General features: G+C 39.5%; 2 protein-coding genes across 4 annotated transcripts; one reads left to right on the top strand and one right to left on the bottom strand.

Moving 5' to 3' along the window:
- Positions 1–123: 123 nt before the first annotated feature.
- On the top strand, positions 124–5107 carry LOC127787100 (galacturonosyltransferase 8). Of its 2 annotated transcripts, XR_008020103.1 has the most exons (4): positions 124–435; positions 519–1754; positions 2069–2412; positions 4726–5107. XR_008020103.1 is itself a non-coding variant. In XM_052314961.1 (3 exons), exons 1-3 carry the CDS (start codon positions 241–243, stop codon positions 2342–2344), a joined length of 1707 nt encoding a protein of 568 aa, XP_052170921.1. In that variant the 5' UTR covers positions 124–240; the 3' UTR covers positions 2345–2682. The 2 variants fall into 2 exon arrangements, 1 of the variants encoding a protein (XP_052170921.1); XM_052314961.1 differs by lacking the exon at positions 4726–5107 and having other exon boundaries at positions 2069–2682.
- Positions 5108–5851: 744 nt separating this feature from the next.
- On the bottom strand, positions 5852–18872 carry LOC127786997 (nuclear transport factor 2-like). Of its 2 annotated transcripts, none has more exons than XM_052314820.1 (10): positions 18705–18872; positions 18432–18541; positions 18205–18342; positions 16457–16727; positions 16150–16370; positions 15860–16037; positions 15601–15722; positions 15457–15522; positions 7476–7542; positions 5852–6354 (listed from the first exon to the last, which is right to left on the bottom strand). In XM_052314820.1, the coding sequence occupies exons 2-10, from the start codon at positions 18495–18497 to the stop codon at positions 6053–6055; spliced, it is 1431 nt and encodes a 476-aa protein (XP_052170780.1). In that variant the 5' UTR covers positions 18498–18541; positions 18705–18872; the 3' UTR covers positions 5852–6052. The 2 variants fall into 2 exon arrangements, with proteins under 2 accessions (XP_052170780.1, XP_052170781.1); XM_052314821.1 differs by having other exon boundaries at positions 15457–15519.
- Between the last annotated feature and the right edge of the window lie 386 nt (positions 18873–19258).

The following is a 19258-nucleotide window of genomic DNA, read 5'->3' as shown; positions in this document are numbered from 1 at the left end:
ATTGGGATGGCAGGGATCTCAATTTGTTAATTAAATGACGACGGTAGCGGAACGGAAGGAAACATCCATAATCATGTACTCGTTGCTACATGATATTTGCCAGACAGACTGCCAGTTGCCAGCAACTTGGGCTTGCCCCCCATATTTATCTATCCCTTCACTTGACGCGGTTGGGGAGAGACTCCCACTTGGAGCAGCCACGGCGAGAGAGGATTTCTCTCTCGAGCAATCACTCGGGAAATGACCAACCCAACGCTTCGAAGCTCGCGCGTATCGCACTACGATCGGAGCAGTGGACTCGCCGGCGCAGCGATTCGGGCCCCGGCTTCTTTCGTCTTCAAGCTCTTCGCCACAGTCATCGCCTTCACCATCTTCCTCTTCTTCACCGCCTCTCTCCACCTCACTTCCTCCACCGACTCCCCCGACATCAACGTCGTGAGTAGCACTGACGAATTGTCTCCATTTATTGTTACATTTATTTCTGTGAGCGCTAACTGTTTTTTGTTGCTTCCGATTAGGGCTCGAATACAGTTGGCCTGATCCGGAGGAACATTTTAGCGTTGAAATCTGATCCATTGAAGCCGCGGCTGGATCAGATCAGGAAGCAAGCGGAGGATCATCGATCGCTTGCTCTCGCTTACGCTTCGTATGCTCGGAAGCTGAAGCTGGAGAACTCGAAGATCGTTAGGGTTTTCGCTGATCTGTCTCGGAACTACACGGATCTGGTCTCCAAACCTGCCTATCGGGCGCTGTTTGACTCGGATGCGAGCTCAATTGATGAATCGGTGCTTCGGCAATTCGAGAAGGAGGTGAAGGAGCGGATCAAGGTTACGCGGCAAGTAATCGCGGAGGCGAAGGAGTCTTTCGATAATCAGCTGAAGATTCAGAAGTTGAAGGACAGCATTTTTGCCCTTAATGAACAGTTAACGAAGGCGAAGAAACAAGGGGCGTTCTCGAGCTTGATTGCAGCGAAATCGATACCGAAAAGCCTGCACTGTGTCGCTATGAGGTTGATGGAAGAAAGAATCGCGCATTCGGAAAAGTACACGGACGAAGGGAAGCCGACGCCTCCCGAGTTTGAAGACCCGAAGCTTTACCACTATGCCATTTTCTCGGATAATGTGGTTGCAGCGTCAGTTGTGGTGAACTCGGCGGTGAAGAACCAAAAGGAGCCATGGAAGCACGTGTTTCATGTGGTGACTGATAAGATGAATCTAGGAGCAATGCAGGTTATATTCAAGATGAAGGATTATAATGGAGCTCACATTGAGGTGAAGGCGGTGGAGGATTATAAGTTTTTGAATTCTTCATACGTTCCGGTGCTTCGACAGCTTGAATCTGCAAACTTGCAGAGGTTTTACTTTGAGAATAAGCTTGAAAATGCAACCAAAGATACGACCAACATGAAATTTAGGAACCCCAAGTATTTGTCGATGCTGAATCATCTGAGGTTTTATTTGCCTGAAATGTATCCGAAGTTGCACAGGATCTTATTTTTGGATGATGATGTGGTTGTTCAGAGGGACCTAACAGGGTTATGGAAGATAGACATGGATGGAAAGGTGAATGGAGCTGTTGAGACTTGTTTTGGGTCATTCCACCGGTATGCACAATACATGAATTTCTCACACCCTTTGATAAAAGAAAAGTTTAATCCCAAGGCGTGTGGATGGGCTTATGGGATGAATTTCTTTGATTTGGATGCTTGGAGAAAGGAGAAATGCACTGAACAATATCATTATTGGCAGAACCTGGTGAGTTTTGATTGCTCTGGAAACTTTTTTTTTTTCTTGAATTATTATTGATTTGAGCAGTAAAAGTAAAACCCTTTTATATTTTACACTACCATTCGGTTTTTCTTAGTATCTTGTCATGAATCTTTAATCCTTTGAATTGGTACATCTGATTTTTGTTGTCCAATTCCTTAAAACGAGAATTTCATGTGGGACTAACTATGTATATATTTAAGTTGCTTTCTATATTGCTTGTAGACTTGTTTATTATTCACTTGTGATCTTCAAAATCCATTTTGAGGCAATACTGACAAGAGATACTGTCCTGGATGCAGAATGAGAACCGGACCCTCTGGAAATTGGGAACCTTACCACCTGGTCTGATCACATTTTATTCCACAACAAAGCCACTAGACAAATCCTGGCATGTTCTTGGGCTTGGCTATAATCCAAGCATAAGCATGGAAGAGATTAGCAATGCTGCAGTTGTGCACTTCAATGGTAATATGAAACCATGGCTGGATATTGCTATGAACCAATTTAAGCCACTTTGGACAAGATTTGTTGACTATGACAATGAGTACATCCAGGCCTGCAATTTTGGCCTTTAGAAAAATTCTCAGTTGAAGCCCATGCTTGAAGGATCTGAAAATCCTAGTCCTGGTGCTAGTTCTGTTTTGTAAGGCTCTACTTTACACGTCTTAACTGTTGTTATTTAGAGTCGTAGAAATTTTATGTCTTCCCAAGTGTAGCATTCTTCTTTTTCTTTATTAGTTCTATTATCCTTAAATTGTTCATATGTCTTGATGATAAAATTATCTTGGCTAAATGTTCAGTTTTTCTGGAAATGTCGGATTATTTGTTTTTCCTAATAGACGCCTGCATACTGGTGATCAAGGTATATGATGATAATAACACCTGCTTGCAATTGCAGTATCCTCTTTATTAATCTTGATTTTTGTAATATGCTAATTTTTATGCATTTATATTATGATGATGCAATGTTCTATTTGATGATATAACTTGCTCCAAGTATGCTTGTAGGAAGTATTGAACTGATACCGATTTAGGTCTTTACATCTCTAGCCCCTTTAGAAAAAATTGGAGAGATTTGGACATATGTCCATTTAAAAACTAGAGCACATGTTCCTTATTACAAATTCTAATTTCAATCTGGTTTCACAATTCAAGAAAGTCAAATAGCGGAAACTTATTCTTTTCTTCCATCATTCTCACTTTGTCTAAAATAACTTATGAGTCTTCGAAGCATTGGCTCTAGTCTGATGCACTGAAATCCATTGCATTAATCTAATTGTATGACTCCTGATAAACCGGTCAAAATTTTCTAGTGGAAATGTTGTGCAAGAGTATGCTATATTTGGAACTAGGATTTGTGGAAGGAAAAGAAAATGAGTATTCTTATATGCATATAGGTTTCTATAGAAATATATTTACATAAGTAATCAGCGGCGGAGCTAAGACCTGAACTCAGTGAGGACAATTTTTTTTTTTTTTTTAATGTAGTATTATAGCACATCATACATGTAACTGATTAACTAAAATAAAAAACCATTTAAATTTTACAAAAAAATTCTTGCCTTTTGAATTTAGGCATAGCTGCATAAAGGAATAAAAAGAAAACTTCATTTATTATAGCATACTCCAAATTCATCATCTCAACCACCAATCTTTTGTTAAGATGACCGTTGGTCGAACATGTCCCTCTCAAAAAATTTGTCCCTTGGTAATATGTATAATTCAAAGATTAATCAATTGATTAGTAATACAGTGCATTATAATTAGTATTAGAACTATAGTTTAGTTAAATTATTTATCCTGTAAACTAAGTTCTAATTACAAATATAATAGGACAATCACAAGTTTTAATCGCACTAGGTTCTTCGGCCATAAAAATATTAAAAAAAAAAAAAAACAGTACAGGTATTTTCCCCTTACCTTGGAGAAGTAAATTTGTTACACCTCGTTGATGAAATATTCAAGGAAAGAAAGGAAACTATTCATTGTTCTTATCATTTACTTTTTAATGTTTAAGTGGCTTTTCATTCCTGTCTTTCTTCCTTTGGATAACTTCCAAGTGTTCACACTGTTACTATGTACAAAGAAAACTTACATCCTAAGAACCTAGACGTTACATGTTTAAGGGGAGGTGCATTTTGAAATCTTTTTCCAAAGTTTACGCATTAGGTGTTTTTTGCCTAGCATTGAGGGGTCAAATGCCCATCATCAACCTGATGTGGCTCCACCACTGCGGAAGTTACACACACACACACACACATATACATATATATATATTATTGTCTTCTCCATTGAAAGATCCTTGTTCCAAACATGTCCTCAGAAAACCTTAGAGCTTGACTTGAATTTGTGTGCAGGCAGAAAACCCTATTGCCTATCGCCCTCCTCTCATAGGAATGTGAGCCCTTCCAAGATTAGCCTTATCTTAAAACCGTCATTTATTATGTGTAGACTGTGTGTTAGATATACTGATGTACCATGAGTTTGTTGGGAAGTTGAGTAAATATTTTGTTATGTGCTTTGAGGAGAAATTGCATTTAATGTTATCCTCGGCAGAGCAATAAGAAGATATTATCATGATTGGAGTCTGTAATTAACTATTATATCTTGATTCCTGGGAGTGAATAATGACCATCAACTGAGTTGAAGTGAGGAGAATATACACCATGTATTGCTTCGTGTTGTCCTTGCATTAATACATGTCATACTGTATTAATATGATGTATTTTTTTATTGGAAGTCCCATGTGTGGTGTAACCATGAACTTTTGTCAGAAACATGAAGTTCATTGCTTTATGCAATATGTTTTGGTTGAATTATGAATACTTGCCCTAAATTAGCATCACTCATCATATATCTCATTTTATATTACAAATTGTAGTAAAGCACAATGTGATTCATCTTGGTCCAAATTTGTTGTTGGGATGTGAGAATTGACGTCGATGGTTTTTGTCAGGTTTCTAGATTTTGCTAATAGATTGTTGGACGAGATTGGGGATTAGTTAGTTACTGGCGTATAGGGAGGAGGAAGGTGGAGAAGCTCAATATGTGAAAAAGCAAAGAAGACGGTAGTTTTCGGCGTCTTGATAAAAACTGCCTTCTAGAGGCCTGCCATACTACACTACAAGTAAACAGTCTTCTGAGATTGGTGGTGTTTTCGCAAGAGAGATTGTGAGACCTGTGTATACTCTCCTAGTCATTATCTCTAAAATAAAGAGTTTTTGTCCTGGAGAAGAAGGAGGTGTCCCTTGCATTGACAGCTTGAATTTTCCCATACCTTGTTGTAATGACATTCATAGATTAAAAGTAATGAGAATTGCAACTTGGGACACTTGAAAACGAAAATGAGAAAAGGATGGTGATGTTAAGGCCAACCGTTGTGCGTCCCAGAGACAAATGAGCGTGTTTAGTACTTACTGTTTGTGATGGAATTGCTGTGTTGTATTATAAAAGTCATCTTAAGAAACAGTACTTGATAACTAAATATTTGCTATATTATACTTATTAAGGTTAAAAATAAATAATAATTTTCTATTTCACTATAAAAATAATTCAGAATGCTATAAAATAAATGGTAAAACAGCATGCTGTCAATGGTAAAGAGTACATTTCTTTTAATAAAAGTAGACTTTTGGAAAGTACGAAAATTTTATAAAAATTATTATTTTTTATAAAATTAAATATTAAAATGTTACATATTTTAACATATTTTTTTATGAAAAATTAATTCTAAGAGGGGATAATTTTTATTTTTTACGTCTCTTAAAAATATATATATTTTTAATTAAATATAATCAAACACGCTTACAATAAAATAAAAAAATACGCAGAGGAGGTTTTTTTCTCATCCAATTATTAAGATCATTCTCAAACGGGAAACCATCACCCGTTAGGCATCAGATTTCTTAACTGTCCGCAAAACACATCATAAGATTCAATTCTGGTATGTAATGGTTTTTAGAGCAAAGACCTACTAGGAGTAGGAGCTAATATGCTACCCGTGCAAAGTATTGCATCATGCATCAGGATCACGAAAAACGACGATACTCGAGAAAGAATGAATTTACGAAACGCCAAAACACTTCACAAGCAAAAAAATTACTTCAACTCATTAAACTATCAAACCCTTTATATAACCCTAGCCAAGAATAGAAAATTGGGCAAAAATTTATGGGGCAGACATTTTCAACTCAAAAAACTCAATAAGACAAATCTGTTTCCTCAAAAACCAAACCCCGTTTCAATCAGTCACTAGTCACCCTCCTCCTAACCTATGGTGTTCCTCAAGCACTAGCAGATACCCGTGGTGCCACAGCTTTGGCTCCATTGATAGCCAAACCACCACCACCACCACCACCACGCGTTGCCCGCCCACCGGCACTTCCCATGTTATCCGCCCTCTGATATCCATCTGCTCCCCGGTTCAGATATCCTCCGCGATTGCCGCCCCTATTACCAAACTCGTTCCTGGTGTTGAAGTCGCCCCGCGTATAACCTCTACCACCCCCATAGTTTCCACGCCCCCTGACCCCCTCGTTTCTGTATCCAGATCCCCTTCCAGTTGGGAAGCGCCCCCTGTTATTCACTGCAAAAAGATAAAACCACCAGTGGTCATACAGAAGAAAGTAGTAGTAGGCCCAGGATACACCCAATGTAAAATCCAACCAGCACATCCTGCCACCAGCAAACCTTCTCATATGCCCTCCCCAAATAGGCAATAGAACATATATAACAGTGCACAAATTTCCAGACATGGCAGCACTTGTGTATCAGTGAGAAGCAACCTAGTTGCAAATACTAACCTCCTTTGCCATTGAGAGGTGAAGAAAATGGGACCCATTATAGTCTCATCTCATGCAAAAGGACATAATGAATTCAAATAACTTCTTTTCCATGTTACCGGCCGAAGCATCACCCATGATGGGCATGAGTATACTTCTTAGGCATATAAAAGATATGCTTGACATGCTCCATGGTGTGCCCATTGGTCATAATTCATGGGACATGATAAAACAACTGTCCCACTGTACAGCGCCATGTCCACTGTAGATGACTTAGTTAAACTCCACTATTTAAATCTTGTAAATTAGAGGAAAATTTAACATTGTTTATGAACTTTGAAAGTTAATTATCAGTAAAAAGGCATCCTGCTTCAATGCTATTTGGACATCAAGTTTGTACACTCAGCTTCAATGCATTGTACATTCATTGAACCAAAGGCTACCAAAGTGTTTATACAATGGATGTAAAATACATTGAAGCTGAATGTAACCTGGAGTGTACAAACTCCATGTCCAAGAAGCATTTCCGATTTGCAAAAAGATTGTATCCACAACTCACACCAGTGCCCTTCTAGTTACACAGCAGCAACCTTAATTATCAGTGTTAAGTTATAATCTATTAGGTTAATGCTAAGCTGCGATAAATGCACCTTGTTTTCAAATAAAGAACATTTTTAGCCCTCAAACACTCCTATTGGTTGGTGATAAATACTTTGTATTTTGAAATTTTTTATCAAATAATATAATTGTTTTGAGTTTGAAAACATGTTGCAATAAATGCACCTTGTCTAAAACAAGTGCATTTATTGATTGTACCTTAACCATTGCCCTATTATCACACATTTCATCAACTAAAGGCAATGGTTAGAAGCACATTATTAAGAAATGCTACTGTAAGAAAATATAATCATAAAACCTAACTTGCCTCGAGAGTTGGTAGACCTCTTCTCCTCAACAAATGCTTGGCGTCCGCCAATTGTAACTGGTGAGGCCTGAAAGATAATAGGAATATATTAGACACCACAAAGGATGAATAAACATAGTTCACACCAAAAACTGGTACAAATCAACTGAATTAGAAAGCAATAACTTAAACAACATTATGTTGATAATATTCTGTAATAATAGCATCACACATTCAAAATCCAAATAATTAACCACCATGGTCAAGCAGATAGATGATGTGGCTAATAGAAAATCAGACAAGGGTCAGGAAGTCCCAACCAGACCACACCCAACCTTAAGAGTTTAATACAAATTTGAACCTCAGGAATAAGCATTCACAGTATATCCAGTTATTCTGCAAAATTAATTTTTCATATGAAACATAAACCCACTAAATGATAAAAATTATTCAAATATACAATAAGATAGGTTGAGGGCCTAAATTTACATAGGCACACTTAAGTAACCAGTGATCAAAGTTGAAATACAAATGCACAGATCAGGGTTCCTCCCTAATACATGCACGTCAAAATAGCTGATGCAGATGAAGAATATAAATGGGATATAATGGAAATAATAATATTCCATATTGTACTAGATTCTGTTTAGGACAATGCGGACCCATCCAATTCAAAATGTTTGAAAGTGGAAACAAATGGAATAGGAATTGCATTACTTCTACCCCAAGTGCAAAGGCGTCATCGGCAGTGAGGTGTACATGCAGTATAAAGTAGCAAGTTCATGAATGCAATGGCAGGGAGATCTGGCGCTGAAACATTAGAGAGAACAGGATATTGGAAATGCTAATTCCAGTGACAAAGACTGAGCAATACAATCAACAAAAACAAACAAGCAAACAAAAAAGAGTGCAGGATACCAAAAGTTGATGATGTATCAAATATGGACATGAGGATATCATAGCATTTGATGTTTGGTGTTGCCAGCAGTAGCTGCAGACAACATAGGAGGACAAAGTCACAAATGTATAAGAAAAACCAGCGATAGTTCAGTATGTTACTCTGCCCATCCCACTCCTCTCCCAAGAAGCGTGATAGAACTTGATCTTCTTGGGGGCCAATCACCTCTCATACACCCATACTTGCCACCTCTCATCAAAAGCAACCATTTTCCTTGACTCCACTCCCGTTTACCAAGAGGGTGCCAGACTTTACCCCAGCTAATAATGAGGCATTTGAACTCGTCATCTAGCCTTAAGCCAAATAAAGTCTTTCAAGAATTTTCTCCAACCCATTAATAGCAAACTAGGAGGCCAGAATATATATGCACAGAGGCTAGGCAAGGACCTATTATAAGCATATGTCACGGCTCATCCATGAATTTAGAACGCTCCTAGCCCGGAATGGATTAGGAGGTAGTTTCTACTGAAACAGAACAGAACAGAGCAAGGTACGGAGAGAGTGAAAGTGAAGAAAGTGAGAGAAGGAGAGAGGTAAGAGCAATAGAAGGAAGAATCGTTTCTGATATTCAATTCAATGATAATCTTCCCAGCAAGCCTAGGAATATTAATACAACCGATAGGTGGAGGGCTACTGCAGCAGATCCCTCCTCCATGCGGTTATAACTGCCCTTTTGTCATATTCTAGTCCCCCCTCCACGTGGAGAATCTTCCAGCCAGCTTACTACTAATATTAATAATGGAGTTACAGCAGTAAAAAGAACAAAATTACAGCAATAGGTAAATGACATTAGTAAGCAAAAAAAAAAACAAACTAAGACTTCTAGCTACTCGGATCAGTGGTTCTTAGGGGCCTTCCGTGACAATTCCCCCTCCCTTGTCCTCGAGAAATACTGAGGAGGCCGGTAGCTCTTGGGAATCGTTTGAGTAAATCAGGCAAGTACTGCAAGTATCACTTCCTGTTGCTCCATCCTGCCACTTCACCAGCACTTGAATAGTGGAACCCCTTGGTTGTGAACTACCATTCTATCCAAAATAGCCTCCGGTTCCTCCATTTTATCCTTCTCCTCGGAATGGTGGGCATTGCTGGGTTCACTTGCTCCAACCCAGCTATTTCCTTTAGTAGGGAAACATGGAAAATCGGGTGGATGTGGGTCCCCTCCGGGAGCTGTAGATGGTAAGCCACCTTTCCCACCCTCTCTAGTATGGGAAACGGACCAAAATATCTAAGAGCAAGCTTTGAAACCGGCCTTTGAGTGATAGCCTTCAAGTGGGGTTTCCTCAATCTCAAGTATACCTTCTCCCCTACCTTAAATTCTCTATCACTTCTTTTCTTATCCGCAGCTTGCTTCATTCTATTTCAAGCTATAGCCAATTCTTGTTTTAGTTGTTGCAATACCACCCTTCTCTGCTGCAAGTATTCTTCAACTGAGGCTGCAGTGGGATGTTCTTCAATAGCCAGTAATAGAGGAGGCTTGTATCCGAAGAGAGCTTCACAAAGGGAGACATTTTTAAGGAAGAGTGGTGGTTGGAGCTGTACCATCACTGGGCTAAGGATAGCCATCTATGCCAGCTCTTTGGCTGCAAGATGCAGATACATCTTAAATAATTTTTCGAGCCTTGGTTCACCTGCTCAGCATTCCCATCTGTTTTGGGATGATAGGCTGAAGACATATTCAACTTAGTGCCCAATGCCCTCATAAGCTCCTTCCATGGAGTGCTTGTAAAGACCTTGTCATGATTGAAGATAATTGTCTTAGGAACCCCATGCAGGGCTGCCACCTGATCCATGAAGAATCTAGCCACTTCTTGGGCTGTATAAGGGTGGGTCAATTCCTATAAAATGAGCAAATTTGGTGAATCGATATACCACAACCATTATATTGTCCTTTCCTTCCGACTTAGGCAGCCCTTCGACAAAATACATAGAAACACTAGACCAGGCTTGCTCAGGCATTGGAAGGGGTTGTAAAAGTCCAAGGTAGGCCATATTCTCAATTTTGCATCTCCAACAAATGTCACAGTCCAACACAAATTTTCTTACTTCTGCTCTCAGCCTTGACCAATGAAAGATCCTATGTAAGTGTTTTGGATCTCGGAGTGTCCCCCCAATGGAGATTCGTGTAGTGACTATAGGATCTTCCTCTTGAGATCTTCATTATCTCCAATCACAATCCGGCCCTAATGCCTCAACATTCCATCCACCAATGTATACCCTTCGACCCCTTCAAGTCCCACAACCACCCTTTCTAGTAATTCCCTCACTTTTTCATCTCCTTCGTAACTTTCTATCACCTGCTGGCACCATTCAAGAATGATTGTAGTTACAACTGCTACACTCCCCTCCTCATGACACCTTGAAAGTGCATCTGCAACCACATTTTATTTTCTCTTCTTGTATTGTATCGAGTAGTCTAAACCCATCAATTTGGCCATGCCTTTTCTTTGAAACTGTGTTTGTAGTTTCTGCTGTAATAGAAACTTCAAACTTTCGTGATCCATTTTAATTATAAACCCTTCCACTTCCAAGTAATGTGTCCATTTATCTATAGTCATCAACACCGCGAGAAACTCATTCTCATATATGCTGAGCCCCAAATGTTTTGGGCCCAAAGCTTGGCTTAAGAATGCTAATGGCCTACCTTCTTGAGCTAGAATCGCTCCTACACCACTCCCACATGCGTCTATCTCTAGGACAAAAGGCTTACTAAAGTCAAGCAACCCTAACATCGGCACTTCACTCATGGCTTCCTTTAACTTCTCAAAGGCCCCTTCAGCCTCAAGCCCTAGCTAAAATTCCCCTTCTTTAATAATTTTGTTAGTGGTTTGCTAAAGAATCCATAGTTTCTTACGAACTATCAGTAGTACCCAAGTCAGTCCTAGGAATCCTCTCAAAGATCTCACTGAATTAGGCCTCGGCCAGGACACCATAGCCTCCACCTTCTTTGGATCAATGCTAACCCCTCCCTTGGATATGATGTGCCCCAAATATTCCACTTGCCCTTAACCAAATGCACACTTAGATTTTTTAATGAAAAGTTGGTTAGATTTGTGGATGTCCAAGGTGGTCTTAAGATGAATTAGGTGTTGGCTAAGGGAAGGGTTGTAGACTAGTATGTCATCAAAGAACACAAGGATAAATTTTCGAATGTAGGGTTCGAATATTCAGTTCATTAAGGATTGAAAGCTGGTCGGAGCATTGGTGAGCCCAAATGGCATCACCAAGAATTCAAAGTGCCCATGGTGGATCCTAAAGGCTATCTTATGTATGTCTTCCGGCCTCATCCTAATTTGGTGGTACCCAGAACGCAAATCAAGCTTTGAAAAGATTTGGGCTTGGTGAAGTTTATCTAGGAGGTCTTCCACCAAAGGTATATGGAATTTGTCTTTGATGGTCATGGCATTAAGTTGGCGGTAATCCACACAAAATCGCCAAGATCCATATTTCTTTTTGACTAATAGGATAAGAGAAGCAAAGAGGCTTTGGCTGGGTCTAATAAGGGATTGTTGGAGCATTTCCCTAACCATTTTCTCTATTTCATTCTTTTGAAATGGAGGGTATCAATAAGACCACACATTAATGGGTTTGGTATGTGGCTTTAGGTGAATGGTGTGATCAAATGATTTGGTAGGAGGTAGGGATTTGGGTTCCATGCAAAGGTTCTCATATTCTGCCAACAATTCATTAATACAATAAGTGATTTACCTGGTCAGGGAGTTTCCCAATTGAGCTGACAGTTACGTAGGCCCTCTCGTGCCCTCATGGGAGGCTCCTCAGCTGCTACAATGGAGAAGAGATTGGCCAGCTGGCTCCATTTTCCCCTCAGTACCTTCTGCAACCTCCTTCCTGTTATCATATTGCATGTTCCAGCCTCCTTATCTCCTGTCAATACCATCCTTCTTCCTTCCTTTTCAAATGACACCTCCATTCGGTTAAAGTCGAAGCTAATTAGGCTTACTCATTTCATCCAATCCACCCCCAATACTACATCGCATCCCCCCAAATGTAACAATATTAGGTCAGCTTCAAATTGTTCACCCTACATCTCCCAGCAAAACCCGTTGCAAGCCGAGGTGCTCATCACTTGTTGGCCATTAGCCACGATCACACTCAAGGGTTGTGTGCTTGTGAGTTGACATTTCAACCTCTTAGACGTGCCTTGATCTAGAAAACTATGGGTACTCCCACTATCAATTAAGACCATCAAGCCTCTTCCTTGAATCTGCCCTTCCACCTTTATGATTTTGTTGTGGGTTACCCTTTTCAAGGCATGGATTGATATTTGTCCATTGTCCTCCTTGGCCCTTTCCTCATCTTTTGTTACCTCTTGGTCAGATTCCTCATCCCCTTCTAACAATAGTATCTGCCTCTTGCACTGATGTCCCACATGGTACTTCTCTCCACACCAAAAGCACAATCTCACTAGTCTTCTCTGTTCCCTCAGTTGTTCTCCAAAAGGAGCTGGGTTAGGGCCTACCACCCCTCTCACCCCGCTATTTCCTTTTATCAAATCTTGGTTGGGGTGTCTTCCAACAGCATTAAAAGACCCTACTACCACTCCCCTCGTTTGTTGTCTTTGTTTCCTCATTAGGGCTTTTACCACCAACTCTTGCAACCTAGCATTCTCTGAGGCTTACTCCACCATCTGAGGCCTCAACACTTTTACCATTGGCCTGAGCTCATCAGTAAGGCCACTTAGATAACTCGACACAGAGTAGGTCTATGATAGGTGCGAATTATGTTGGATCATGAGAGATCTCAACTCCTCAAAACGTTTTTGGTAGCTCTCTACACTACCGGTTTCCCTCAGTTTGTTGAATTCCTCTATAATGTCCACCATACTTCTCTCCCCAAACCCTTCACACAACCTTTTAGAAAATTCCTCCCAAGTGTAAATCCTCCCCTGTCTAATGCTCCCTTGGTACCATGCGTCAACCACCTCATTGAAATAGGTTGCAACCAATGGTACTCTTTGCCTCTCAACTCAAGAACACCATATCACTCAAACATCCTTTCACATTTCCTCAGCCACCATCGAGGATTGACTCCCTCGAAAGTGGGAATTTCCATTTGGGGCATTGGAAACCCTGGGTGCTAATGATTTACAAGGCCTTCGTGACCCATGTCCATCAGTCCGACCATCTCCTCCTCTGGCTCCACCTCAATCTCCGAAGTTCCCTATCCCCTATTAGTCCTATTCCTCTGTAGGATTGGTTCCATATGCTCTCTGTGTAGAAAATTAGGAGACAACTTTACCGGGTTCTGGAGAGCAAACATGACCACGAACTGTTGCATTTGAGCACCCAATTCATCTCGCACCCTTGCAATGGACCCTTCCAACCTCTGCTCCAATCCATCCATGGTGCTCTCCACTCGGCGATCCAACACCATGATCGCTTCATGGCTCTGGGTAGCTCCTAATTCCAGCTGGTCGATCCGATTTTGACAATCGTTTCTGGTCGAGCTGGCCTATTACAATTGGGATTCCAAATCCTTCATGCGGGTCCCTTTTGCCATCATCGGCCGAGGAAAGGTGGCTCTGATACCAAAATGTCACAGCTCATCCGTGAATTTAGAACACTCCTAGCCCGGAATGGATTAGGAGGTAGTTTCTATCGAAACAAAATAGAACAGAGCAAGGTAGGGAGAGAGTGAGTGTAAAGAAAGTGAGAGAAGGAGAGAGGTACGAGCAATAGAAGGAAGAATCGTTTCTGATATTCAATTCAATGATGATCTTCCCAGCAAGCCTAGGAATATTTATGCAACCGATAGGTGGCGGGCTGCCACAGCAGATCCTTTCTCCATGCAGTTATAATCGCCCTTTTGTCCTATTCTAGTCCCCCCCCCCCTCCACGTGGAGAATCTTCCGGCTTACTACTAATATTAATAGTGGAGTTACAGCAGTAAAAATAACAAAATTACAGCAATAGGTAAATGACATAAGCAAGCAAAAAACAACAACAACAAACAAACTAAGACTTCTAGCTACTCGGATCAGTGGTTCTTAGGGGCCTTCTGTGACAGCATGGTCCTACCTCACTTGGAGACAGATTGGCATTTCTAGAAAGCTAATCTTTTCCAACAAACATTCAATTATCCTATTTCATACTACTTAAGACATAAAGGGCTCCAAATAAAACATAGATAAGTAGAAGGGAGACTTCTCATATTGCAAGCTAAAGAAACTGGCAGCTAGGTCCTCAATGTCTAGACATTTCCTATCGCAATAATCTTAGTTTTAGCTATGTTGACCTTCAAGCGTGAGACATTACCCTTGAAAATCAACTCTCACTCAGTTGCCCACAAAACAAGAAGGTATCATCAACAAAAACAATAAAAAATTGATCCACAGAAATGAAAGAATGGTTTCTCTTGGCTACTGTAAAATATTCACTCATGGGTGGGGCAAGCTGTTCTATTATAGTTCATTGTTTCTCTTGGCTATAGTTCATCTGGGGGAGAGGTAAAGCTTCAAGAAATGGTGAATCGTCATATATATACATAAATGCATAACCACCCAGAATCTCAACTGTATTCATCAATGCAGAAATTCGCTTCAGGCTTCCCCCAACCAGAGCTCAAACTATTACTGACCACAAAATCCCTAAATCACAAAAAGAATAGGAGAATTGGGTCACCTTGTCTAAAGGCCATAGGAAATACCAAAAACCTTCACAGAACCACATTAACCAGCACACGAAACTTAACAACAGGAATAGAAGAGTCGATCCACTTTTTTTGTTTTGGCTACCACAAAAGTATCAAGTAGAAATGGAACTCACTGCTTTTCATATCAAGTGAATTGGACTCATGTTTAACAGAGGCGCGAAGCAAAGATTCCATATCTCAGAAGCATATCAAACATTAATTTGAATACTAGCAAAAAGTGGCAGAACATTTATGAGAGTATTAACTGTCACATTCACAGTTCCACAGAATTCAAACTAATAAACATATAATGAGCCATTCATCTTATTCCTACAGAGTATGAACAAACAGAATCAAGACATAATGAATTGCTTCAAAGCATATGCTAGTATATACCTCAATTGCCTTTTGCACAGCAGTTGCCACCTCAAATTCAACAAAGCCAAAGCAGAATCCCTGCTGCTGCATTATATAGACCATAAGTAGCTAAGAAATAATAAGACCAGAAGAGACTAGCGTGGAACATGACTTGATACAAACTTTGTTACTCCTAACTTGGATGCCATCATTCTTTATTGGTCCAAACCTCTTGAATTCATCCTCAAGTTGGGAAGGTGTGGCATTCATTGGCAGGCCCTTGATATAAATTGAATAACCATCAGCTGTAAAATAAAGAGATATAAGTATATGAATGGAATAAATAGGTTGGCTACAAATATAAAAAATATGTGAAGTGAAATAATGTTCAAAAACCAGCAGCACCAACACTAAGATATGAAAGACCATCATGACAGCATACCATCGCCCTCTTGATAATTCCCATTTTCAATTACATCTGAACTTGGAACTGATGTCTCAGCTGCTGTTACTGACATCTGAGCAAGGTTCACTTGTGGCTCTTGCGTCTTAACTACAGATCTCCGAGGAGTAGGTGCAGGGGATGATAATGGCATACCACTCTCCTTCAGATCCATTACCTAGAAAACATTACCAAGCCATAAATATGTTCCATTTCAATGCATCTGCAAGCAGACAGGACCAAAAAAGACCTGGTAATGACATCCATATACTAGCCCAATAAACACTTACTATAGAAGCATAAGATTTTTTTGGCACTTCCTCAATTTTGGAGTCAGATTCAACCACGACATGTGAATTGTCAGGTATTTCATCAACAACCTCGGCCACTAGCACCTCCTCTTCATCGACAGACACTTCTCCATTTTCAGCTGGATTGACTACTTCTTCGCCATCAACCTCTACAATTCCAATGATTTGCTCAGAAACATGATCCTGCTGCACAGGAGGAGCTGTAGGTCGCAAGAAAAAGTTTGTTCACCATCAAAAGCCAAAAAGAAAATGATATTCAGTAAGGATATTCAAGCTCATTCATTACCCTGCTCTGAGGTGAGGGGAGATTCCATTAAGTTGCCAAGACTTTCGTCTCCATCCACATACCGTAATATGTCGTTCAAAACAAAGAACCCTTTTTCCTGGGGCGCAAGGAAGAAAGTCTGAGTGAAATTTCGAATCATATTGTCCTTCCCTGCCAAAGACCCAGTTACAAGGACATGGACTCCCCCATTGAAAGATTCTTGTGCATCCACTGATTTAATCTCAGCTGTTAGCTCAGTGTAATTGAGTGATAGAATCTTCTCATTGATTGCCTGCCAATTCACATCCAGCCAAACATCGAAAGGGAATAAATAAAAAAATCATAGAATTGCAGAAATCCCTAGTTACTTAAAATTCCTTAAGATCATCGAAAGGTAATAATTACAAGAGATACTACTATTATTTGTTTAATTGTGTTGGAAATCAGGTGGATAACAAAATATGAAGTATAAAGATTTCTTATAAACTGGAAACGGTCCAATTACCAGTGTAGAAAATTCCAAATAGCTTAACATAACATAGAAATATTGAGTGTAAAGAGAAAGAAAAATGGAGGTATTGAAGCTAGGTTTTCCTCTTTCTTGGGTTAAAAGATAATTATCATGGTCATCACAAGTTTTAATCCCACTCGATGGGGTTGGGGTAGGGTATATGAATTCTAACTTTAATAACCTTTGTCTATCATCACATCTTCTATAAGATCATTAAATTCCATGTCGTGTTGGGGGTAATAACTTACAAAATAAGGAAAAAATTATAACATTTGACCATTTGTTCATAGTGATTTAATGAACCATTAAAAATTATAATTGATTTTATTTTCTTTCTGAAGATCAACCATAATTATTAGGCATTGGTGTGCAGTTATCAAATATGTCAACATAATTCCAACACTATTACATAATTTCCTCTACTTTACAGTAGGGATGATAATGGATACTTGCCTGGAAGTGTACCTATCTACCTCAAAAATATTGAATTTGGACCCAAAAAAAAAAAAAAAATTCAGCAAAGGGGATACGGACAAAAAGAATCCCAACTCATGAACGGGTATGGAGTCCCCAACCTACAAATAATTTTAATACATTTAAATTTATTTCATTCACATATAAGCTTGTTTTTTTCTATTAAATTTATCTTGTCAACCTAGTGGAATTAAGGCTTCTGATTGCTATTATATATAAGCTTGTTTTTTATATTTAAATATTGGACATGTCGCCTAAAAGAAATAAGCCCTTTCCATAATAGCACGAAATGTGCAACATCGATATAGTTGCAAAGAGATATAGTTGAGAACAAAAAATAACGTTTAAATTTGTTTTTAAGCTTTAAATAAAGTGGTCGGCTAACAGATAGTCAGATACCCAATAAGCTTGGAAAGTGTCCGCACAACGTCGATGTGGACAAAAAAGGGGTGTTGGGACAAAGAGCCCAATCAAACCTGATCCATTGCTATTCCGACCAGACAATTTATCACAAAGGAATGTAAAGCTATAATAAAAAAAAATCACAAGAATTTCCAAAAATTGGCATCTAGTAAAACAAATACCTACAGTCTGCTTATCTTAATACAAGCAACGGTACAATCAAGGTTAACTTTCTTATCTTACATAGTTTAACAAGCAAAAATAACAGAAAACCGACAACTTGAATATTATCTTAGGCCTTCTAAGCAATCAAATGGGAGATAAATTAAACAGAAATGCTACCAACTCAAGAAGAAATTTTGTATACAAATGGAGAACTCACCTCCATAGTGGTGGTAATGCTCATAGTCCCATTCTCCTCGGGACGACCAAGCTTACTGATGTCCTGATAAAACCGATGGACCAATTCCGGCGATTCATGCTGTATGTGATAGTATTGTTGAACAAAAGCATTCCCAACCTACCACCACGGAAATGAATTCAATCAGAAACTACTAACTGAATTAAACAGAACATACACCAAACGGAAAGGTCGCAATAAAGACATACAACTTGAGCAGAGACCGGTTGCTGTGCCGTCGCTGTCGCTGTCACAGCCGCCGCCGCCGCCGCCATTAACGATCGATCTCGGTATAGCAAATCAAAACCTTAGCGTACAACTGCAAAGCAAGTATCACGCAATCCAGGGAACACGCATATTATAAAACCCTAGCCTTCCAGAAAACGTGGATTCGAAGGATACCTCGCAGAAATCATGTTCATGTTGCAGAGACAGACAGAGATCGAGTGCAAAAACTCTTAGCACTGAAAGGAAAAGCGTACCTGAGCTTCGCTCGAGATAGGAGAGTGAGGACGAGAAACGCTCTTTGCTGGTGTTGTAATTGATTCTCTCTCCTCCGCTGACGCGACGGTTTGTGTCTAGGGTTTGCGCAGGGCAGGAGGAAGGCTTGTGGAGGAGAGAGAAGGGGGTCGGGGAACAATAAAACGAGAGTGAGGGTTTATACGGAACGGAGGCGCATCGTCATAGAGTTGTTTTTTTTTTATTGGCCCCCTCAAGTTTAGAAAAATTACACATATGATAATTATATTTGTAAAATTTTCTAAAATTGAGCCTTTCCCGGTTTTAAAAAATACATATAAAATATAATATTTGTATCAGAATTACCCCTAAATGTGTAATATATGAGCCGATTAATAAAATGATTAAAAGCAAAATATATGAGTAACTAAAAATAAAAATTGAGTAAGCCACAAGAAAATACATCAGCTATTATAACAAATAAATTATGTATATCTCACGTTGTTTATATGATATTATGATATTTATAAAGTAATTGACACCATTATTTAAAGTAATAATTTTCTTAACAGTGTGG

This window comes from Diospyros lotus, chromosome 12 (assembly GCF_014633365.1).
Source record: "Diospyros lotus cultivar Yz01 chromosome 12, ASM1463336v1, whole genome shotgun sequence".
Taxonomy (NCBI): domain Eukaryota; kingdom Viridiplantae; phylum Streptophyta; class Magnoliopsida; order Ericales; family Ebenaceae; genus Diospyros; species Diospyros lotus.
Note: the sequence above shows the minus strand (reverse complement) of the source record. Positions and strands in the feature narration are given on the sequence as shown.

Excerpts from the sequence above, each read along its gene's own strand:
- LOC127787100 (XM_052314961.1), top strand. The coding sequence starts at position 241 with ATGACCAACCCAACGCTTCGAAGCTCGCGCGTATCGCACTACGATCGG. Across the intron at positions 436-518 it reads ACTCCCCCGACATCAACGTC|GGCTCGAATACAGTTGGCCT; the intron begins GTGAGTAGCACT and ends GCTTCCGATTAG. Across the intron at positions 1,755-2,068 it reads ATCATTATTGGCAGAACCTG|AATGAGAACCGGACCCTCTG; the intron begins GTGAGTTTTGAT and ends TCCTGGATGCAG.
- LOC127786997 (XM_052314820.1), bottom strand. The coding sequence starts at position 18,497 with ATGGCGGCGGCGGCGGCGGCTGTGACAGCGACAGCGACGGCACAGCAA. Across the intron at positions 16,371-16,456 it reads TCCCCTCACCTCAGAGCAGG|CTCCTCCTGTGCAGCAGGAT; the intron begins GTAATGAATGAG and ends TGCGACCTACAG. Across the intron at positions 7,543-15,456 it reads CTGTGCAAAAGGCAATTGAG|GCCTCACCAGTTACAATTGG; the intron begins GTATATACTAGC and ends ATTATCTTTCAG.